The following is a 24,262-nucleotide window of genomic DNA, read 5'->3' on the forward strand; positions in this document are numbered from 1 at the left end:
TGGGAACCGTGAAATATCTACCTATAAGGCATTGCCCTGCAAACAGAGAAAACTCTGCTGCATTTTCAGGCAGACTGAGCAAAGCTGCACAAGGACACATGAATCAAATGCTACTTGCGCCTATGGATGCAACTCTCACAAAGGGGAGTCCATTTTGATCCAGCCAGCCATGGCAGACAGATTTATAGCTTCTGCCTCTGGCTTCATGTTGGGGATATTAAGAGAAGAGATCAAATGATTTTATTTCCACCCATAAAGACATTCCATCTTATTCTTGGCAAGTACATATGAGTCAACCTCATTGAGGCTCTTTATTTATTCATCCTGTCTGAGATCTTCCTTCAAGAAGACAAACAATTTAGACATCACAGGGAAAAAAAGAAACAAAAAAAAAGGAAGAAAGGAACAATTCTCTTCAAAACCCCTCAGCCAAAGCAGACTTGGTGCTTCATGCAAAATAGAGCAGCAGAATCAGTGCACCTCAAACAACAGCAGTGTAGAAACTTCTGAATCTAAACCTGCTCCAACCACCACATCAGACCTAGTGTCAACAGGTCTTGGATTCTGGGGTTCAGTCTAGAGCAAAGTTGGCCCTTTGTTTCCAAGAACCTTGTCATTATAGGTAGTGATGTGACAGCAAAGAAATTTGGCATAGCACATTGCAACCCGAGAAAATCCGGCTCATTCCACAGGATCAGAGATCACTATTTGGGGCATTTCCTATTGGCCCTCGTCATACAAGCTTGATGTTCTCCTTGAGTGAAATGAAGCCCCACTGCAAGCCCAAAACTTTTGGACCATCCATTTCCAAAACAAGGCATTTAGAATATAAATCTATCCACAAACTTCATGTCTATGTTTATAAAATTACTGTCTCCAAGAGCTTCTTTCATTCTAGGTACACTGGAGTTACRTTAACTGAACCCTAGCCAGAATTCATAAAACCTGTTGTTTATTAAATCAGATGACAGGAGTTATTCAGCAAGCTCCATCCTGTACTTCCAGGTACCACACACAAACACACACACACACACTGTGCTGCACACACACTCCCCAACCTACAGCATCCCTACACAGCCTCACTCTGCATCCGCTCACACATAATGCACCRTGGACATCTGGACAGGAGATGGTCCTCCTTCCCCCACCATCCCTGGTTCCCTGCATGTTATGGTTTCAGGGCTGGAGTCCTTCTGGGCCTGCATAGACAAGGAACATGCRGGGATGACTGCAGAACAGATACTCACTTGTTTTACCCTTGACAGTTGTCAACCCCCCAAGAGCATCTGCATAGACAGCCTGCACCGTGAAGACGTACTTGGTGTTGGGTTTGAGATCAGTCACCAGCACAGTGCCTTTGTCACCATCCACCACAATCTGTCACATACATGAACAAAGGACATTATGTCACCTCCAAGACAGTAGACAACCATCATGTTTGCAACAGGTTAGGAGCACCACACTTCTCTGATGCAAGTTAACTTCCACGAGTAGCAGCGGCCTCTTAAAAGGCACTAACCCAGCACATTGCAATGCTCGAATGATACCCGTGTTCGCACTGGACATAGCAGTGACTCTTCAGGGCTCCTCAGTGCTTGTGCCCGGGTTCAGGTGCAGACAGGTTGGAGAGGGGTTGTGCTGCACAGGACAGTGTCAAGGGCGTGTTTCATGGGAGAGCCCAGAAAAGGCCCCATGAAAACAAGAATGTGCAAAAGGAGTGAAGGGGTTCCCCAAGCTCCACCTTAGAGAAAATGGAGGAAAAGCAGCCATCTTAGATAAAGAAAGCTTGGTTTAAGCTAATAGAAGGAGATTCCAACTTAACCCAAGGAAAAGAGAGGTGGAGATGTCACTTCTGTGTTTTCACTATGTTCCTATGAGATTCTGAAACAGGCAAGGATGATCATTCCTGTTAAATACAATCTTAATAATTAATACAGTTAATAATCTCAATCTTAATGCTTTCATAGCTTTGTTCTATTATTAGAAATCAAAACTTTAGGTCAAAATCTTCTATCCTGCAATCTTGCTTTTAGACTTTATGCAGTGACAAAGCTGACCCTGAGCAATGAAGGCTGTGACAGCTAGTCTAAAATATTCTCCTTTTCTGCCTGCTCCTTTTCTCCAGCAGCTTTATCACTCCAATAGCACACTGTATACCTCTGCCCACCACTCCAGGTCACAGCAAGCAGCTTCAGCAATTTATGCCAATCCACTGGGCTGTGAGTGGGATGGCTGAGGGACATGGTGCCACCTCCTGACTTTGGCTGTGGCAGCAGCAGCCTCCAGCAGAGGACTAGCCAGTAGCACTGGGACCTGCACAGCTCATCCCTTCAAACACTGGGGATCAGGAATGCAACTCTACCTGCCGCTGGTCCTCCGAAACCAGTTGCCCTGTAGGCAGCAAAGGGTGCAGGTGGACACGGTACCCAGTCACTTTCCCTGTAGCCGGCATCCACGTTAGCCTCAGCGAGCTGTGGCTGTGTTCACTGACAAGCAAATCCTGGGGACCGATGATCTCAGCTGCAAGAAGAGAAAGGAAAGGTTTTTGATTCATGACACTGGTGATCAAGCCAGTGCTGGATATGTGCAAACCTTTCTTTAATGAGATCGCCGTATTCATTGCACATAAAGCCTTGGGTATAAATGTCCCTCGCTTAGCCTGAGAGGGAACAAGCAGCTGGGATCTGTTTCCAGACCAGAGCCGCCCAAACAGATTTTCTTTTGGTAAACTGCTGGACAGCACAAGAAGGAAAAACAAAACTAGTTCTGGCAACATTTTCCTTCCGAATACCTGCTTAATGCAAAGGGCATCAGTTCCTTTCTACCTTCCTCTTCACTGCCACTAGAAATGATTCTGACACAAAGCTTAAGCCCTGGATGAAAAAGTCACAGGAAGCTCTGAAGTGCTACAGAAAAACAAAGAAAGCAAAACAGACCCTCTGGGGACTTAGGGCTCATGCCAATGGATGACATTCTTCCAAGCTCTGCCCCCAGCTTTTAACTCATCTTCTCACAAATTTGTGTGCCAAAAGGGGGGCAGGAATTCATTGCCACCACCTGCAGGTTCACTGCAACATCTGTATCTCTTTGGAGAGACACCTAGGTCACTTTGGAGATCTCTTTGGCTGCTCCCTGCAAGGAAGAAAGTCCTTCTTGAGAGCCTGAGCTGTGCTGCCAGAGCTCACTATGACAGCCCCATCGTGAGAGCCACCGAGAGGCAGAACTGTGTCCTGGTGTGCAACTCCTGCCCCTTGTCTGAATGGGCAGTGAGAGCTTCAGGATCCTGCATCACCAGATGAACCATGGAGACACAGACACAGGCAACATATGCAGGACTACTGCCCCAAGCAAGAGGTACTTCATGAGCTGACTGATCCTGTAGGGCCATCCACCCCAAAAAGGTCCCTTGTGATGAACACAGGGGACACGGGAGGTCCATCTCCATGGTATGGCTGGTACTTTCAGGAACAGAGAAGGAGATGGTTCAAGCAGGTGGAAAGCAGGATAAAGGGAGAGTCCTGACGCACCTTGCGCAGTCTGCTTGATGGGCCGTGGTGGCTCTGAGGCAGTGAAACAGAGCCTTCGAGAGAGTTTGGGGGCCACATTGCGGAGCAGGTGGAAATTGTCAACGTAAAGCACATGCTCTTCAGTAGGCTCAGAAGCTATTTTGTTCAGTTCATTCTTATCAGCATCCTTAATTCCTAGACAAAGACAAGATGAGGAAAAGAGGAGCATCAGAGACCATCACTGGCATAGGCCAGACATTGTCAAGAGCAAGCGGGAGAGATGTGCTGGCCTCTGGAGCTCTGAGGGTTTTCATGTTTTACACCAGCTTTGCAGTCCTGCTGCCCAAGGTAAAGGATGAAACAAGGAATGAAGACGCAAGCTAAACAAGCAATGGTGGAGCTAATGAAACATCTTGCCTCAGATAAAAAAGGTCAAGGTTTTCTCCAGAGGCATGCTAGGGATTGCCCCAGGAGATTTGGCTGTGAATGGGTTGCTTGGGGTTGGGAGCGAGAGGGAGCAGGGCAGGATTTGGCCTTGTCCTTCCTGTTGGATACAGAAACCTTTCTGCATTTCTGATGGAGTGAGCAGAGAATGGGTCCTTGGGAGGCTGTTGAGAATTATGTGAAAATTGTTGGGTTTTTCGATTCTGACAAAAAAAGAAAAAACAAAATCACCCCTAAGTTTCATCTTGCATTGGTGTAAAAGGACTCGTTCACTCTCCATAATGGCATCTCCTCACTTTCCCTGCACCTTCTTCTCCCCTGAACTCCTTTGGTAAGTGCTAGGTTTGACTTGTAATAAATGACTGTATCTAGCTTTTGGGGGCTTTTTTTTTTTTTGCCCATGGAATTATTCTGAAGGACATTTTTAACATTGCTAAAGTTGGTCTTCAAACCCCATTAACAGAAACCTTCAAAAGTAAAAACATTCCACTTTTGAAAATGTCACATCAAAACATTTTGACTTTTATGGAACTATTTATTGAACTCCTTCTGAATTCATAAGTAGTTTTGACAGAAGCAAAACTGCAGATTTTCACTGAATAAATCAGCTCTTGACAACAACAAAAAACATCCCAGCATAGCACAGATGCAATTTCCCTCTATGTGCAATAGTTGCTAGTGCCTAAGCTTGGGGTTGTGCATAGCATTTAGAGGTGGACGCTGTTGTGCATCTAGAGTCTTTCCTGGCACATAACTTTTATGTTGGTGCACACAAAATATTTGGTAGCAATGCTCAAGCTACCTTGGTTGTCTGTACATACCTACAGCAAACACTGTCACCCCACCATTCTGCAGGATGAGGGCTTCATCTTCAAATGAATCGCCAGATTTCCCATCCGTGATCAAAATAACTATCTGCAAAGAATTGGAGTTAGATGCAGACAATGAAAGAGCACAACATGAGGAGTTTACAGAGACAGCTGCAGTATTTTCACACCTATGGCTCATCCCTCTAAAAGGATGAGCACCTGAAAACAAATCTTTCGATAACCTGCACTTCTCAGGTACCCCACTCAAAATTAAAAGCACGCTTGGCTGTCAGGTGGATTTGGAGAGCATGAGCTGAGAAGGAACCAGAGCATAAAAGCTACAGTTTATGGCAGCTTCTTCTCTGCACATCTCCTCCTGCCCTACTGTGTCTCAACTCTGCTCAGGGCAGTAACCCTGGCTCCAGAAGGAGATTAAGTACAGAGAGAATTTTCAGCCCTAGAAGTCCATAATAGCAGCTCTCAGGACTCAGCTGCACCCCGGATAACACACATGCTCATTGGTACCTGGATGGTGATATCAGGTGGCAGGAAACTCTCTCAGTCACAGCCTGGGTTTAAATTAAAGCCAAACTCAGCAGCACAGTAACCCCACACCTTTCAAGCTCTTTGGGCAGTCACACATCAAATTATGTAAAAGGATATACGACTGATACATTGGATCCTGTAATGGGGAAGGGACCCCACTACAACACCTGTAAGCAGGTAGGTAACATATCCCACCTGTAGCATCACGTTCTCTCTCCTGCTTTGTTATCCAGAACGGATCACACTGATCACACCACACTGACTGCATGGATCATGTAGATCGCTTCTGGCATACAGGATCTTAGAGCAGGAGAGAAGGTGCAGCACCAAGCTGCAATTGTGGAAGGTCCATGCCTGGCCATGGGAGAATGGGAGGCAAAACCTGGCTGTAATAGTTTCAGACTCAATGAATGAGGTATATCTATTCCTTCCTCATGTGGCTGCCCCCTTCTTGATTTCAAGGCTGTTTGCCAGCAGAGCAGAGCAAACTGCCTCCTACAGGTCTGCCAAGCAAACTAGAAGGCAGTGCCTTCTTTTCAGTATCCTCAGAATTAAGAATCCCTTTAAAATGATGAAAAAAAACATTAAATATGATCTGAGGAAACTGGTGACCCAGAACTATGTCTGAAAGATACTACAACATGCCTGCTTTTTAAATAAGATGTTAATTGTACTGCCACACTCCATAAGGGGAGTGGACGTATGCAATCCTTTAGCAACAGCAGCATCATTCACACAGAGGAGGCACAAACGCCAGGACTTGTCTCCCTCTCATGTCTAAATCATGTCCTGAGGCCATTACTGTGCCTGACAATGTGAACCTGTTCTTTTTGCTTATACAATATGTGCCCTGAATTCAGGTATTCAGCTGGAGGCATTTAAGACAGGAGCGCTGGGTCTCTCTGTAATAAGTGGAGAGAGAGAAGCACTTCCAGAAGGTGAGCCAGTCAATCTGAAATGAGCTCCTAACTGAGGCACCTCAATTCCAACTCTAAAAACAGATGGGATAAAAAAAGGCCAACTGGCTCCTTCATGCCTTCAGGTGAAGAAGACAGAGGTCTGATCCCTTCAGAGGATCACAGCAGTGAAGACATCACAGAAGGTCACTCACCTTTGCTGCATCCTCCCTCAGCATGGTAGGGTGAAACACGGCACGAGCCACAAATGCCAGGGCAGATCCTGTTTTTAAGCTGCCCCCTTTGAATGAGAGCTCCTGAATTGCCACCAGCATTTCTTCAATGGTTACGTAATCCGTCAGCTCAATACTCATCCTGGGAATGAGAAATGGAGGGACACAGGTGAATAAAGAGCAAGGAAACTCTGTTGTTACAGAAAGAACACATCCTTAATGGTAATGACCAGCAATCACTTTGATACCTCAACAGTCATACCAGGCTCAAAGGCAGACAAGAAGCCCTCTTCACAGTGGTCAAGGGAGTTCAGGATATGAGCCATGGAGGCTTCTTTCCTTAAAACAGTATCTAAAATTGGACAGTGGGGAATTTCTTGTGACTGCATTAAATACCACCCTCCTTGCCCTGAAAGAATTCCCCATTGCCGAGTGCCTCTAGACTGCTGTCCCTTCAATGACATTTCTGGTGGGTTAACTCTTGCTTTGCTCTCRTTGATGGTTCAGTTAGTTGCCCTGGCTCAGCTGAACAGCAAGAGCTCTTTAACCATGGGGACATGGTTGCTTAGCAAAATCTACCCCTGCCCATAGCCGCAGGTCTTTAGAAACCCATCTGCTGGTGGAGGAGAATGGACTGACCTACCTTGGTTTCTCCTCGTAGAGCACCACCCCCAGCTGAACGCCTCCTTTGCCCATCATCACGTTCTTGAAAGAGCGGGCCACGCTGGAGATGAAGTCTTTGACCAGCTGAAGGCTCTCTGTCCCGGAGCTCTGAGTTTGCCCCACAAGGAACAAAATATCCGCCACCTCCGCCGTCCCACACACTGAGGGAGAAGATGGGCAGGAAGACTAAGTCCACACTGTGCAATGAACCAGCTGTGAGATAAACCCATGTAAGTCATGTGAACCCCAGAGATAATTCAGCTAAGGGAGAGACACCTTGCCTAGGCCCAATAAAGTGGGTAATTATGGGCCTTCCAGAGTAACAGGCTGCTTGCTTCTCTTTAACATCTTGCTGAATCCCCTTTCTGCTGTTCCCACCCAGGGAAGTTTCCCATTTAAAGGCAGGGATTGAAGCACAAACACTGGGGCCTGGATCTGTCAAGGCATAGAGGTACGTAGGATATGCCAAAAGCAAGAAGAGCCAGACACCCAGGGGTGTTCATTTGACCAGAGGCAGACATTGACCCTTGAGCTGGCCATCCCAAATTCTCCTTGGAGACAACAGAAGGAAACGGGCCCCTCAAGAGTGGTTCACCTCACCCATTTATTATTGAGACCTACCGGCCATCAGCAGAGCCCAGACAACTCAGATGTTGACATTGGTATCACAGATGTCTGCTACTAAGCGWAGTGAATCCACTCCTATTCACGGGTCTGAGTGACCTCCCCAAAATCAGATAAAAACTTCTGTTGCAGAACTGAAACTGAGGAGTTGGATAAGCAACTGGTTATATTTGTACCAGCAACTGCCCTCACATGGTGACTATCATCTCCCTTTCACTGGGGCCAGCCACAAGTCACCAAAACCAGTAAAGTGATATATATACCAGGGAGAAAGGAGACTTGAGCCCAGAGAGTCAACAAGAAAGGAAAACGGAGCCTGTCAGTGTAAAGCACTGCCCATTTACCTGAGATAAACTTCATTTATCAAGTTGTTGGAGGCCCCTAATGAGAAACCAGGAAAAGGCATTAGCAGAGAGAAATCCCTGTTGTGTAGGTGATTTATTGGACTGTTTTGAAGTGCGGTCCCAAGCCCAGGAGCAACTAGGCTCTGTCCTGGTAAAGGCAGACAGGCTTTGTGGTCTTTCAAATAGTAATCAAGGTGCTTAACCCCACTTCCTCCTCATTTGCAAGCTGTTTTGCAGGCCACGCAAACACCATGTGACACCCTGGATTTCTCATCATCAGGGCTCCAGAGCCATCGTGAGACACCTGTGCGGACTCATGGCCATCAGGCCATCCACGCTGCTCCGTGGCCTGCCACTGGCTTTGCAAGCCCTAAAACAAGCAGGGCTTTCAAATGGGGCTTGCAAAATGACCAAATAGCAACTGCAAGGAGAGGTGCCAGTTGTTCACGTAGGTCTTCGTGCAGGGTGCGTTGTGCTCATTCGCTTTCGCGATGCAACTGGGCAATTCCARTCTTGTACGGAGAGAGCTCGGGACATCCTGGTCATTCAGCTCTGCAGTGTTCCCCTCTTGCCAGGCAGCCAGAGCACCAAAGAGATTTCACATGCAGGAATGAATGGYTTGAGTGTTTTTCCCTTACAAGCCAGAGCTGATCTGATGACAGCTGGCAGGGAAGGGACAGGTGTACAGGGAAGTTTGTTTAATGAACATCAAGGCACATTTCCCTTTACAAAGTGTTCAATCTCTTTTAATTGAATTTCATTTTTTTTAGGCATCCAATGAATGTATTTCATGGACGGAAATCTGATACCTTTTAGGGACACTCAAATAAGTGAAGGCTGTAAATAGGAAGCTCAAAATTTATATTTTCTTTGGCATTTCCCTTTGTTGCAGATAGATGCTGAGTTATTATTGTAGGGTTGCTGGGAAGTAGACCACGCTGACTACTGGAGCAGGGCTTTTGGTATCACAGACTTGTTCACAAAGACTGGGCTCAATCCTATGTTTTGTTCTTGCTGGGCCRCTTGCAAAGGCCAGGCAGTGCAATGGGTTGTTATTGCAGTGATGCTCATGAGTCCTGGGCTGGCACCCCAGCTTGCTTGGACAGGGCTCTTAAAACATCCTCGGAGGACAGAGTCCTTCCAGGACCAGCTGCATACCCTTCCCAAGGTGAATCAAGGCCCACACACTGACAATATTGCCACCCAGCTTTACCAGCCAAATACAGATGTAGGGACCTGTTATCACCACTTGCTAACTTCCTTCTTCTGCAGAACAAAGAGCTTTGTTAGAGCAAAGAAAACAGGTTTATACCTTTGACCGCTCCACATTTTTTTCATTCTGTGTCACTACTGCTTTGACTTCACCCAGCTGCTGTCTTGACTTTCAGCTGCAGGTTTAGAGACTCAACCTGCACCTGCCAGGGCTGGAGCACTTGCTCCAATTTGCCATTTTAAGGCTGAAGAGATGTTGTGGGGTGGGGTGGGGTGTTTCCCCAGATTTCAGCTGCTTTTAGGGGCATGGGTAGATTTCATTTTCTTTAATCCGGCTGTACGTGTGGGTATTCATACATTCAGCAATTTCATTAYGCACTCATTAACAATACRCACAAAGCATATTGCAGCTGTACTKCTAGAGACCATGCCCACAGAGGACTTGGAGGTGCAAAGTTCCCCGTGAGTTAAAGCTTCTTAATCTCTCACACTTCTGCTGCAATGGAAAGCCTGTTTTAGCTCAGCCTCTTCAACTTACCTGACTTTTACCCTGTTCCTATAAGCAGGTAGGGCTGATTCCCAAGAGGCTTGGAAAGATGCAGGCTGCGTTTTCTCGGATCATCCTTTGTTGCTGTCTTTTCCTGCTCARTCCGCTTTGGCCACATAGTGGGACAGAGAATTGTTTACCGGCTGCAGATGGATGGCTGTCCAAGGCTCTTTGTTACCCAAGCTTTTTGGTTTCTTCATCTTTCTTCATGCCTCTGTCACCGAGTTCTTCATGATTTAACAGTTCTGTTTGCTGCAGAAAATTAATGACTGGATCTTTTTAGTTTAACTAGTTCCCAGCTGGGAATACAAAGCACTTTCCCCTGACAAAAATGGGAGACAATTATTTCAATTTTCCTTTCTAGAGCTATCAGTTGAAATTTTCCTTCCTTTCTCAATCCTGCATAAGTGCTTTTCAGCTGAGATGTCAGGGTTGTCTTGGAGGCAGCTCAGCTGCTAACAACTACTCCCCATAAGCTCTGTTCCCTGCTGCTGCTTCTGTCTATTTTGAATCTCCCCCTTTTCCCTAGCTTGGACCTCAATGTCCCTACTTCCCCAGAATGACTTCAGGAAAGGCCAGGCCAGTACTTGGCTCTGACTGAAGTTTCCTCAGAACTAAAGGAAATTGTTTGGCAGCCTCCCAGGTATCTGCAACCTGTGTTATCATGAGAAAATCCTAATAAAGGCTCAACAAGAGAAAGAAGTATCCACCAGCTCTCCCTAAATCACCCATCTCTTGTAGTTGTTCAAGGCAGTGAGGAGTCTTCTTTCTGGGAGACCTGCATTTTTGTCCCTGATCTGGAAATCATGTTCAAAATGCCTTTGATATTCACAGGATTGGGGTCTTTGCCACCTGCGGGGAGCATCTCCACATCCCAAATCACCAGAGAGCGTTTTCCGTCCATGCCTGGCCCCTGGAAGTCTTGCTCATCCTGCACAAAGTTCCTTTCCTCATTTGCATCCAGGGTAACGAAGGGAAAGACAATGGTGAGCTGCAAGAGCTCCATGGGATTAAAAGGGGCAGGATGGTGACCCCTCTTCTAGAAAGGGACAATCAGACCCCATTCATTGAGATGCTGAGCCAGGTGCTCAGCACCTTTCCAGAGGGGGCCCAGCTTGGCAATGAAACCTGAGCACGTTCTGCTACTTGGATCAGGTACTGAAGCTGTCATTGGAAATATGTGATATTAAGCATATTTGGATTGGTACCTTCTGGAGAAAATACCAACACAGACAGCTATATTAATCACAGGGGGATATGATTTTATTTGAAATTTTCCATGCACCTCCAAAATTACCACATTTCATCAATCACAGGTTTGCCAGAGACATCTGTAAACGTTGATTTATTGCACTGTTCCCAGCTCCGAATTAAATAGCATTATAGTCAAGTATATTGGCTTAATTGACGGACAGAAATTTAATCAAGTTAATTTTGTAGCCGATCCAAAGCTTCTATTAACTCCTTGCTGAATTTCGTGAATTTACTCCAGGCACCATCAAAGCCTGGGGGTGTGTTCCTGCAGACCAAATCAAAGAGGAAAGATCCCTTGGCTCACATCCAGCCTCATGACAGTCCTGGGAGCTCCGATTTAGCTCCATAGGCTGGTCACAAGGAGCAGGCTTGGAGGTACTGGACCCTTTCCGCAGCACTAACCCAATTCATTTCCTTCTCATTTTCCAAGAGGTGCAGGAGGCGATGAGGCCTTGTGTGGTCTTGACTCCCTGAAGGGCAGCAGGAGACTTCAAGGCTGCACATCCCAGCCCTGACATCTCCTCTCTCAGTCCCCTCATGTCACATTCCCCTGGGTGGTGGCTTGTCTCAACTCTTAGAGGTCAGAAGAAGAATCAGGAGGGGACAGGTTTTCCTTTTCTCCTCTGAATCAGCCAAGGCTGGACAGTATCAGAGGCAGGACAGTGAGCAGAGTCCTGATTTCCCCTTAAAACCTGGTACGGAGAGTCAGGTCCGTCTCCCTTTCGGGGCCAGCTGCAGATGCTCTGTTAGCCAGTTGCTCCCAACCAAAAGGGACCTTAACACAAAAGTCAGAGGCATCAACACTACAGCCTCACCCTGACGGTACCCATGTGCAGCCTCAGCCTGTGACATTAGCAAAAACCACTGCTCAGAAGGGGCCTTTCCCTCCCTGCTGTCTCTCAGCATCATCCYCAGCTGCTACATTTGCAGTAGCCCACTTGTCACGTACCTTCACGAACAGCCACGGCTCTGTACTGTGCCATGGCCACTGCCAGGGCGAGGATCTGGGCATACAGCATTTTCCTCTTCTTGGAGAAGAAACTCCTCCTCAGTTCCTGGAGTCAGCACGCAGCCTGGAGAGCCGTTCATCTGCCAGAGAAAAGGGGCTTTAATGCATGTCATCCCAGCAGGATGCTCCTGCCTGCCTACCATGGCAAGGGAAAGTTTTCTCCAACAACCAAGGCTCATCTTGGCTTAGCGCTCAGCACTAGAGTCCGTGAACCCTTTMAATCCTCAGGTTCTTTGCTGAGGCTGGCAAGGGGGTATAGCACAGCTTTGTTCCCCTGGCACCTTTCCCTACGAGCACTCTTCTTCAGGCAGTAATGACCAGGGCACATCAAGCCCAAAGGTGAACGTTACCATTGCAAAGGAAAAGGAAAGTGGCTGCCACCTCAATTACGCAAGGAGGAGAGATCCCCGTGCCGCCAATCTATGAGTTTCGCTAGGAGATCATTGCAGACAGCAACAGCCCACACTCTGCACTCAGCTCTTTATTAATCTGTTTTTCAACTAACCTTCAGGTTCCTAAATCTACGGTGAACTGCCTTGCATTCGCTGTCCTTGGAAATCCAAGCCATCACTGTGTGGCAGCCAAAGGGGCCTGAAAGCTCTGGTTACTACCCACGGACAGTTTAGCGACTCCCCTAACAAATGCTGACAGCTCGTTAGGGCTACAGAAGTCTCCCTCTGCAAAGCAATAACTTCCCTCTATGAAGCAATAACTGCAGCAGAAGTGGCATCGCCAGAAGGGGTTTTATTCTTTTTTAATGGGCAATAAAAAGTTCTTCTTCTGTTCTAAGCTTCACCTGCTTGTTTCAGGCTGAGCAGATTTCAGAGAGAGAAATGGATTACTTCCAGGATGGAAATTACAAAGGTTAGGAAAAGACGAGCTCAATAACATCTCCTAGCCTAGCTCTTTGCCAGTGCTGGATTTTTCCTTGCAGTTAATAATATGCAACTTCAAAATCACATTACATTATAGATTTGGTTTCTTTTGGAAAATAAGGTTGAGCTTCCATGCACTAATTTGACCTAAAYGAATCCCCAAGCAAGAAGAATGAAGGTCGATTCCCCCGGAGYGGCCCAGCATGTGTGTGTCGATGCAGCACTGTGCATAGCCAGGGGCACCGTGGCTGTTGTCACCCTGCACATCGCATAGCTACACCCATCTCTGAAAACTTCAGGGCCAATTTCCTGAACAGGCAGCTCTGCTGCTTAATGTGTTTTCAGTTTCTTGTTTTCCCTCTCGCTTCTCCTAATTGCTTGGTGTACTTGAATGTAATTGAGATCTCTGCTGTGTAGCTGTTAACCTGTGCTGTGTCCTTCCTTTTTACCTCCTGTCAAAACCTCTGCGTGATGCTGCCGTTAGTTGCTGCAGAGATGGCTTCAAAGTCAAAAAAACAACCAAACAAAAAACCCACAACAAAATRCAGGTTTTTTAAACATTCAGAAAAGGACTTAACTACAGGAGCAAATAAGCTTATAGGAGACCAAGCACTGGAGAAGTGCAGAACTGAGATGCAAAAAAGCTAGGTTTTAACCTCAGCTCTTCTACAGCAGTCGTGTTAAAACTTTTGGCAGGGTCACCCCGCCACCCCTCACGTCCCAGCATCCTCCTTGCAATGCAGAGCTGACAGCATCCACCTTTCCCTTCCCAATTAATATGCAGCTCTGTAGGGCATGGTCTGTCCTGGGGCATGAGCATAGCCAGCAGGGAGCAGGATGGTGCTAAAACCTTTGCCTGCATTTCTGAGTTCTGCGTTAATATTATTACAAATGCACAGCCTTCCAGGATTGTTCCTGCGGAGATCCTTATTTCRATTTCAGTGTCCTCCAAAACATGCCTTCTTCCTTCCTCTCTTCTCCTCCTCCTGTCTCTCACACCTCTACACTTCCTCTTGCCCAAAATATAATCCAAGTGAAGGGTAATTTATCCTGTAAATACAACACTTTCCCGGGAATTTCCATATCTAGAATAACACCAGAAGTGCAGTAAAATAGGCTCATGTAGATCCTTAGGGAGCAGACMTCTATCACAAAGGCTAGCACTGAAGCCTGGTCTTATGGCCTTACTGGTCAGGATGGGGAAGGCCCCCAGTTCCTGCAAAGGGCACTGTGGCCAGCTCTCCCACTCCTGCCCCAAAAGCACCAGCTGCCACATTGAGGCAGAAGAAGATCCTCCAAAGTGCCAGTTTGCAAAAGTGCCCAATGCATCCCTGGTGCCTGAGGACTTASGCAGAGCAGAGAAGCATGCATGCGTTAGCATGGCCATTGCCACACGTCAGCCCCAAGTGGGGCTCCAGCACACAAACCATCCCTGGATGCCAGTGGTGCACATGGCCCTCGCCACCTTGGGTGCCATCATCAATCCAGTCTGCCTAATTAAGGCAAGTGCCCACATCTGGAGGGTAGGCAGTAAATTAATGAGCTCCAGCTGTCTGGTTTTTAAGGTGCAACGCAATGAGCACCTTAGCTCCGTCTCTCACGTATTAGAAGTCCTTTGCAAATGCAGCTTCCTTCTTGGCTCACTGCTGTTTTCTGTGCAACCTGCAGACCCTGTGCTGCTGTACCACCTCCTCAGCCTGAAGAGGACATGAATCATGACCTACAGYGCCCTGCAAACACCTCTCCTCTCAAGACAGACCCTTTGCAGTAGGTTTGTAAATAGACTTGAGCCTTAATGTTGGACTTACCCTAAATGATACCTCCTCCCTTTCCAGGTATGACTTTTCTGACTTCATCCTCCCCATTYCTGACCTAAATCAAGGGTGGTTTCACTGCTGCTTGAAACCCTGGGACTCACTGAGCCCAAAATGCATGAAAAAATTTGAAAAGGTGAAGCGTTAACAGAAATCTCCCTTTCTCTGAAATTCCAAGGAAACTTTGATTTATCCTCAAAGGAGACAAAGGAGGTCTCTCTAAGATGCCTCTGTGATATGACAAAATATGTGCCAACATCATCCTACAGAGTATCAGCTTCCTCGTATGACCAGCCAGAGTGCTGACCCATGGGGCAGGGTTATGCAACGTGGTGGAGATGCCCTGATAGAACCCCTGACTGAGAGCGATATAGAGTCAGCAAGCGAGAAAGGRTAGAAAGAAAACCGAATCTGAATCTTTGCCATTTGTTCAAGTTCACACCTGTGCGCAAAGTAAAAAAAGGCCTCAGCAACAAAGAATAAGTCTGAGTTTCTGCAGTCACTTCAGGCAGTTAAGCCAAAGCACGTTTTCCACAGATAAACATTTGACATGCGATTCTTCATTTCTTTTTCAGCTCTGATATTGTTTAATGCTCCAGCATTGAACAAATACAGTAAAAAAGGCACATTAACATGCTCCTACCCAGCAACAGGAAAACAGTTACATTAGGAATAAGTCCTAGAAGACTGTGCAGAGGCAAATAAAAGCATGGTGAACCTATGGCCCTTCAGTGACCAAATGTTAACATCTGCAAATGCAAAGACTCTATGCGTGTAAAAGGCTCTAGCTCAGATGATGAACTCCTCGAAGCTACATTGCAAAGGTGAGGAAAAGGATGCAACACAGGGGGGAATCATAATCTGGATTCCAAAGACTTAACACCTTCATTGGCAGACATGAATTCATATATGCATGTGTGCAAACACGCTGGACTTTTACGTGTTGAATTTTTGAACATGTTGTACTTCTTGAATTGAAAAAAATGTATATCAAATTTTAGTTAAGGGTATGCTCTGCCTTTTAGCAGTGAGATGCAGATGTTCACCTATGGCAAAAACCCACTCAGCTGCCGCTGATAGTCACTGAGGTAGGTCCTTGACGTATGATGGCAGTGTATCCAGTTTGCAGATGATCTCAAATCAAGAGCACTATTCTCAGACTTCAGAAAGAAAATAAATCATTTTCTCTCTTGTTTCTCCCCTTCCTGGTTCCTTCCAAGATCCATTTGGGTCAGTTAGGTATAAAATACCCAGGTCTGGGTCGGGAAGGGCACTGTGGGCTATTTATATCAGCATGAAGAGCTGCTCTGCTACTTCCAGATGCTGGGCAATAGCCTGTAAACGCAGTGAAAAAGAGACAGCAAGGTTTTGCTCTGATCCTCGTGTGTGCACACTGTCCCAAAAGCTGCATTTTTTCATAGCTCTTTAGTACCTGAAGCACACACGGGACGTGATGTTCAAAAGCCACCAGTGTCAGCCCTCACACGATCCACACAATCAAGCCCTCCACAACATATCCAGGCACCTGTTAAAAAGCAGGACACACTGTTTCTCTGTGCCTTTAGGCTTAACTCTGGACGGAAAAAGTGATGCCATTTCTGGACAGGCAGGTCTCAGGGGCAAGGCCATTATGGCTGATGGCTATCTTGGACCCACACCCAAGAAATTACTTCCAATTCCCATCCTGCCAGCTTGGAGACCTCAGCTAGAATGGGTCAGAGAATGCACCTGAGATGTGCACTCTGCAGTGGGGTTTCTGGAGGCGTGGGGTTTCACAGGTAATGTGGATCCCACCACAGATCCAGCAGCCCTTCTTCCCCGCTCCAACACCTCTTCCTCCATCCACAGCCCACCAGTGGGCCAAGAGAGCCACAGATCACACCTGGGCTTGCTCCTTCCACGCACTCTGTCTTTTGGGATGTAATATTGGGGGCAATGAGGCTGGAGGGAGACTGCCATTCTCTCTACCATTGTTGTCCAATGTAGGGCAGCTTTGCTCACCTTCAGTCCTTTGGTGCCATCGTGATGCTGCTTATATACATCAAATATTAGCAGACTTCAATCCAGCAGGTCTCAGAGCTGATCTCTGCAGTCACTGGTTGCCAGCAGCCCCTATCAAAGAGCTCCTAAACAGTTACAGAGAGCTTAAGAGAAATATGGTGGGGGCAGGGAAATGACCGCCATAAACGTCAGGGCTTTGCCTGGAATCCTAGCAATTTCCTTGATCTTTTACTGCCCCAGTAAATAATTTATTGGGGCAACTTCTCCAGGTTTTACAGTACCTGGAACAAATTGCCTCCCAACCCCATAAAGTTGATGGACCAGGTTCTCCCTTTACCATGCCAGGATCAGATAACAGAGCTGTAGGAAGCCTAGCAAGATGCAACAGGGTAAGAGAAGAAAGCAGGTCTTATATGCTTGCAGTAGTGTCAGAGGCTGGGCTGTTCCCCTCCTTTTAGTCTTCCTGTGCATGTATTYGTAACAAACTTTTTTTTTTTTCCCCCAACACATTTTGGGATAAATAAATAACTCCTGTCAGCAAGTTCAGGGATGGGACCCAGTGGATTTGTAGTTTCATCTGACCAATGCCTGCCTCTGGGTTTGCCTGAAGGTCCACCTGGACCTCATGCATGCTTGTGGCCCCACTCCTGCCCTGGGATCCCACATGCCAGTGCCAGATGCTGCCTCTAACTGCATCCACCCACTAACTACCCCTGTTGCACACCGACACTAAAAATACATTACAGTACTATATCTGGGTAAGCATTGAACAGCCTTCCCAGAGGACCCGTGGAAACCCTCTTCCCTACACCCAGCTCTGTGCCATGGCACTTTTTCTGTCACATGACCAGCAAGACCTTCCATCTCACAACCCAGCAAAATATTGTCTCCTGCATTAGAAAGCTCTGATGGACCTGAGATTGTCTCCTCATAAGGTGCTGACACTGATTTTTTTTTTTTTTGTACTATTGCCTGTTTATAGGCATTTTTGGTTTTAGCCCAATTTAGATAATTTCTGCCAAATATGACAGAGGAAAACAGGTCTCAGAAATTTTATTTTCCTACAAGTCTCCTGAAAATAGCCCTCTGGAAAGAAGGAGGCTGTCCTATTTGCAGCTCCCTCTGAAACGTTGCAGACTGAGCACAACCTTACATATTAGCCCGCAAAGAATCCACAAGAGGCACCTCCTTACAAACACTCCAGCTACAGACAAAACTTCAGCTACAGCTCACACCTTGGTAGACACGATGGTACCCAACCCAGCACCTCAGGCTCCCCTGCTCATGGAGCAGCTCAGGTAGCTCCTTTTTGGGGAAAGCCCTTACGTCCTTCTTCTCAGGTGCCTTGGTTCACAACCACTTACGTTTGAACATAGCATTACCCCTCTCAGGACACAAGCAATTGCACTGTCAGACACATCAAGGAAGAAGCATCTATCATTGCTATGACCTGTAGGGTGGTGTGGGGCCACCTCCATGCCATGCTTTACTTCTCCTTGAGAAGTGGAAAGGAGAAGGATGCACTCTTCTTTCCTTCTCCCATTCAGGGCTGCCTCTCCTTCCTGACAGCAAGTCCCTAGAGCAAAGCCAAACTGCTGTGCATGTGTGTGTGTGTGGGGGGGGGGGCATGGGGGGCAAGTGTCTGTGGGTCCCAGGAGGGGTGGATGAGGGGGAGCATCATTCTGTGGTAAAGAAGGAAAAAGGGTGTCACGACACCCCGTGCCACCAGGATATGGGTTGAAATCCTACAGAGAGGGATCCCAGCAGCCCCCCAAAGAGATCGTGCTGAGATGTCTAACAGAAACATTCAGACTGGCCAGAATGGGGAATTAATAGGAACTTCTGCATGTGGAAGCACCAGGGGCAGAAAAAGGTGTGGGGAAAGGTCCAGGTACTGATGGCACCTGGGTTAGCAGGTCACCAAGATCCCAGCATACCTAGGTACAGCTTTGCAGGACACCCAGACAGGGAGAAATGAGGGACAGCCTGCATCCAGACAAAAACAAAGGCAGACTCAAGCCATTGAATTTTGGTGGCAAGATTAAAAAAATGGGGCTCGAGGCTTAAGACACCAGCAAGGAGGCAAAGGACAGGGAATAAATCCTAGTGGTGCACAGAGATGGAGAGAAAAGATGACAGGCATTGCCAACTCTTAAAAGGTACCAAAGGCACATCCAAAACCAGCATGTTATCCCAACCTAAGAAAAGCACGGGAGACAGGATGAAGAAGCAATAGCTGGTGTCATTTAGAGGGTTTGCCAGTTTTGCAAGCAAATGTGTTCATAATTTGCTGGAGGGGAAATGCCAGCTCTTCTCTTTGGCTTTGAAATGCTTAGGTGGAAAGGTCTGGTCAGGGGGCATTTCTGCAGCCCCTCTCCTGTGATTAGACACCATTTGCTGCAGGGGCATTAAAGACATTTTCAGACTTCAAGGAAAACGGTAGATTTGGATGGGAGGAAAGACCTGGTTAAACACTGGCTGTTCCTTGCTTGATAGAAATAAACCTTATGGGGTCAAAAGTTTACAGGGTTTTTTCTAATGGACTTAATAGARTTTTGTGGTAATTGATTTCTCTCTAAAACTCTTGAATAGGGAATTTAAGCTGCTTTTGTAAAAAAAAAATGAATATATTGACTTGTTGTTATCTGTAAACACACCCCTGAAATGCATGGGACCCCGGGAGCAACTTGAGGGGCTGATCTGCGGACAGGAGATGCTCCCTCTGCGAGCAGAGGTGCAAAACGGCCTGAAAACCAGAGCTCAAACCAAGTCCAAAGGGGTTGGGATTGCCCCCGATCTTTTTGAAAGCCCCTTGGACACCTTCTCTCAGGCTCGGCTAGGACTAGAGCAAATCCACTCAGGATTAACTACGTGGATCAGGAGAACTAACCCCAGCTGAACAGGCTTGGGTCCCTCCAGCAGGTGTGAGCTGGGTAGGCTGGGAATGGACCCGTCCCCTAACACAGCCCATGCCCAGGCTCACAAAGAGGCAATGCAATGTCCCTGGACACATTTCATCATTCATATTCAAATTCTGCAGCAAAAAACAAGGCCTTAAACAGGACCGCCATTAAGCAATGCAATAGGAGACAGCTCTCATCTCTTGAAGAGAGTTTACGCTTTTGCATAAACCACTCCGGACATCCAGAGGATTCATAAGCTCCTGAGCAAAACCACCTTCCAGTTTTCTGCTTCCAGGGCTGCTCCAGTCCCGGTGCCACCCACGTGCCACTGGCACCAAGTCCACAAGCCCTGCAGATGCTGGCTGGCTTTGCGGGGTCCCACCTGGGTGCCTCTCCAGCACTTTCCACGGTGGAGTGGACCTGAAGCAAGTCCCCAAAGGCAACCTGCGAGACCTGCAGCAACAGACATTCCCAGGGACAGCTCTACCCCAAGGCACCTCCTGCTCCCCCGGCCCAGGATGTGCTGCATGGCATCCCAGCACCAGGACTGCTAAGAGGAGGAGAGAGCATCAAGCTCAGGCTCAAAGCCAGGAGGTCCCTCGCTAGCACAAGGCAGGTGCTAGTGCCATTGAGCACAGTATTGCAGCTGAACCCTCACTCGGGGCAAAGGTGCTGGGTGTTGGGAGAAAAGGCCATGGCAGGCAGGTTCTCCAGAACCCCCCCTCCATGCTCAGAGCTGGCACAAGGCATCCCAGACCCTCAGCAGATGACACTTTGGGTATCTGAAGCTCCATCTCCAGGGCATGTTCCTATCTAAAACTTCAGCAGCCCTCCTGGAAAGACATGGGGCTGCAGACTGCATCTGAGGAACTACCTCCGAGTCTATTTTCAGCCAAGAGATGCACACAGGCATCCTTGGTGCACTAAGGAGAGTGTTTTGCACAGACCTCATGTTTTCCCTCCATGTGTCTCCTATTGCCATAACACCCAGGCAACATACAGCCCAGTTCTGCCCAYGCACTAGGAAAGGGCACTGGCTTGCTTAGGGCTGGTAAGATGGGCAGAAGAAGGAAAGGAAGCTGAGCTCCCCAAAGAGCAGTGCTGAGGTCCTGTCACACACCTGTAGAAGGTGCACAGGTCCCTGCACAGCCAAGGTGACGACAAATCCCCCTTAGACTCCTGGCTGCAKTTCTGTCCGTGAGGGGCTAAATGACATTTTACCATCCTCTGAGGTCCCACGTGGCTGCATCTGGCAATACGGGCTTTTTAGAGCATGGCAAAGCTTGAATCTGATCCAGCACCATCTTGGGTCAAGGGGTGCCGAAAACAAATGTCTCAGAGGGAAGCCGGAAGAGTTAGTAGAAAGCTAGAGGAGCGTGGCTTACGGTGTCCCTCACATAGGCACCCACATTGCAGAAGGTGCAGGTGCTGGTGAGGTGCTGGAAGCCAGGGGCAACAGCTTGGGGGGCCAACAGACTTCCTATCCCCTGGGGAGGCACTTTTCAGGAAAACTGTTGGAGACACAGCAAATGCCACATCCTTGGAGCTGCAGCCCCTGCCCAGAGCTAGAGCCCTGCAGCTCCCCTCCACTTCACAAGACACATCAATTCACTCCTCTCTCCTGGAGGATCAGCCCTGTAGGCTTCCAGGCACTTCCGCCATGGAACAGAGGATTTTAGAAGCAAAGAAACCGTTTCCAAGGAGTATTTTTACCCATACGCTGCAGCGTGGAGCCCATTTGAACAGCAGTGTCAGCAATCATGAGAAACTGCTGCTCCTTGCAGAATGGGTAAATGATTCCCCTTCCCTCTCGGAGCGAGGGCTTTGAGAAAGTGTTTTGTTGGTGATTTTTTCCTTAATAAATACCATTGATTTCCTGATTTAAAGGGGTTGCACTGTCTAGTAATGTTTAGCGGAGATGATGGGGAGGGGGAAGGGAAATCTTGTGAGGCTGCTCAATAAAAGAAGATGAAGTAAGAGCTGGAGGAAGCCTATTTTCCGCTTCGGCACCCGGCTGAACGTGCCTGGCTTGTTCAAAGGCAGTGACCCGCAAGGGCTGCCCACCACCCAGTCCCACCAACTTGAGATTTGGATCCCAGAGCTCTTGTCTCCCTAAGGAGATGGGGACCAGGTGTAAAAGCAGCCAGATTAGCATTTCAGTGGGTCTCCTGAGAACATGGGGAGGGTGGTACTGCTCTCCTCTGGCCGACACTGGCAGGCTGAGTCCAATATCCTCCTCCGCGAGTCCTGCAGTTATTCACACCAGGGTCACGCATACACAACACAGAGGGTCTGCTGGCAGCAAGGCATAGGTTAGGATTTGCACGGACCTGACGGAAACAGCCAGTTAACAGCAAAGCTTTGAGGAGGGGAGACCTCCTCGGGTTTGTGCCAGACGCCACTGACCGGAGGGCAGCAAGGCAGATGACAAGGTGATGACAAGTAGCTGGAGGCAATTGGCAGGTGATACCTCTTCCCCTGGTATGCGACAACTTGCAGAGTTATGTCCAACTGGGGATGTTTTTGCCATTTTCCATCTCCTGCAGAAACTATCCAAGTAGCATCTAGGAGCACTGGATGGAGCATTTCAGCTTAGAAGCACCAAGGAGAAAAGCAGAAAAATACCTTATAAACCCTGGAAATGAGAGCTAGACCGCCCTCTCCTTTCCTCCACACTATAGTGACTCCCCAAACATCAGGTTTTCACATTAATGTTAGCATTAATTTAGCTTCTTAGCTAAATCTAGAAGCCTTTCCAAGTAGAAAGTTATGGTCAGATAGTGGCTGTGSACATTGTCTCCAGCCAGCAGAGCTGCCTGCAATTGCACACATTTTTTCTTCCTCTCCAAGAGGGCTGACGATTCTGCATGCGTAGCTGTTGCAAACAGCAAAGAAGGGTTTGCTGCCTGCCCTAATCTCTCCATGCAATAAACACTGAGAGCCGAGTGAAGGTTCAGAGTGGATACCTGAAGGAGTTTTGCTTGGAGACACTCTGCACCAGAGGTCTACATGGAACAAATGCCTCTGTCTTGACCCCAGCGACCTCCCCACTGGGATGCTGATCTTCAGGCCCTAACATAGCCTTTGATATCAGGACCTAGGTACATACCATCTAAGAGCGATCACCATCCTACTTAGGAAAAAAGAAATTCACTTGAAAGTCCAGAAGGTAAAAGACCAGCATATAGTAACAGTCAAACAGTCATCACGCACATCTCCAGAAAGAGGTAACACCTCCAAACCAAATTTAACTTCTTTCTGCACCCTACATCCGCTTTAATACTCAGCTCTGAAACAAGCTACCTTGTTCCTCACTGCAAAGCTGCTTCCTGCAAAGAGAGGGGGAACCCCTCACCTGCGCGCGGCAATGCGAGCTGCTCACTTAATAGGTCTCCAAGCGCTCACAGCTTTAAGGATATTTGCAGTTTCTTTATCCTATTGCTGCCTGGGGCATTCATGAGATGGTGCTCATTATCTGTGTTCCCATAACGGAGGTGAAAGGTCTGCCCTGCAGAATTATGTATTGGCGGAGTCAAAGTCAGTATTTCCAGGCGGGCAGGCTGATATTACAGACAAGGAGATCAATAGATTGGGGGGCCGGGGAGGGGGGAAAGGGTTAGGAAGTCAATTGATCAACTGATTGAGCACTTGGCTGACAGCCAGATCTGCATTTCTCAGGTTGCTCACGCTCAGGCTGGCTGTTTTCCAGGAGGTTATTCGTATTGCAAAGCACCTCTTAGCACGACTGAGGCGACTGGGAGCAGGTACAAAGAAAACAAAGATGCCAGTCTGAGGTCCCACATCCCCTGGGAGCAGGGGCCCCTTGGTTTTGTTGCGGGATAAATTCTACAGGCCAGTCCCTGCTTTCATTGGGCCAATGCCATTTCACTGCCTCCAAACGAGTCTCTTTGCTCAGTGAGGTTTGGGGCTGTGAGCTTTGGGAACAAGTGAAGGAAGGAGGGCCTGTCCTATCCTGCACGCTGCACATGGGACTTGCATGGTCTTGTCTCTCACCCATGACTGTGCAGCCCCACTCCAGACCCCACGCGGGCAGCCTGTCCCTGGCAATCGGCCCCCTCCATGCCCACACACCCCATGCAGCCCCATGGAGGTCCCCCAGGACTGGCTGCCTAGCCCTATGTTCCCTTCCCACGATCAGGAGCCAACCTCACTGGGGTCCCTCAAGCCCAGGTCTCCTCCACCATGACCAGCGCCCAGTGGGGGCTGGGCTTGCGTAAAGCCTCCTGTGATGAGGATGGGTCTGGACTCTTCCCTGGGGTGTCTCAACACAATCACGACACCAATACCAGTCACCGTCTCATGCCAGCACTTTCCACTAAACAGGCACGGAGCCAACACAAATCTCAGCTTCAGTTTCTATTAAGCAAACGGGACCCTCTGACTAAAATCCTATTATTGGAGGTGGGAGAGACCTCAGGAGCRGATGCTCCTTCCCACATTTCCATGCTGTGAGATGGTGCAACTAGATGGTCACGTTGACTTTYAATTATTTTTGTCTCAGGTTTCATGCACGGCACCATGAGTTGCCAAGGCATTGAAGCAAGGGTGTTTTGACAGACAG

At 47.9% G+C, this 24,262-nt stretch overlaps 1 protein-coding gene across 1 annotated transcript in view; it reads right to left on the reverse strand.

Moving 5' to 3' along the window:
- LOC112978053 (collagen alpha-1(VII) chain-like) overlaps positions 1 to 12,655 on the reverse strand; it is a 120,971-nt gene extending 108,316 nt beyond the window's left edge. Inside the window, exons 1-8 of the mRNA XM_026091113.1 lie at positions 12,593 to 12,655; positions 12,028 to 12,133; positions 7,078 to 7,258; positions 6,417 to 6,576; positions 4,772 to 4,865; positions 3,528 to 3,701; positions 2,363 to 2,520; positions 1,248 to 1,377 (exon numbers count right to left, since the gene is read on the reverse strand). Coding sequence (XP_025946898.1) covers positions 1,248 to 1,377; positions 2,363 to 2,520; positions 3,528 to 3,701; positions 4,772 to 4,865; positions 6,417 to 6,576; positions 7,078 to 7,258; positions 12,028 to 12,133; positions 12,593 to 12,655 — 1,066 coding nt within the window. The remainder of the gene's footprint in view (positions 1 to 1,247; positions 1,378 to 2,362; positions 2,521 to 3,527; positions 3,702 to 4,771; positions 4,866 to 6,416; positions 6,577 to 7,077; positions 7,259 to 12,027; positions 12,134 to 12,592) is intronic.
- Positions 12,656 to 24,262: the final 11,607 nt, after the last annotated feature.

This window comes from Apteryx rowi, unplaced genomic scaffold, assembly GCF_003343035.1.
Source record: "Apteryx rowi isolate R43461 unplaced genomic scaffold, aptRow1 scaffold_9, whole genome shotgun sequence".
In the NCBI taxonomy this organism is placed as follows: Eukaryota; Metazoa; Chordata; class Aves; order Apterygiformes; family Apterygidae; genus Apteryx; species Apteryx rowi.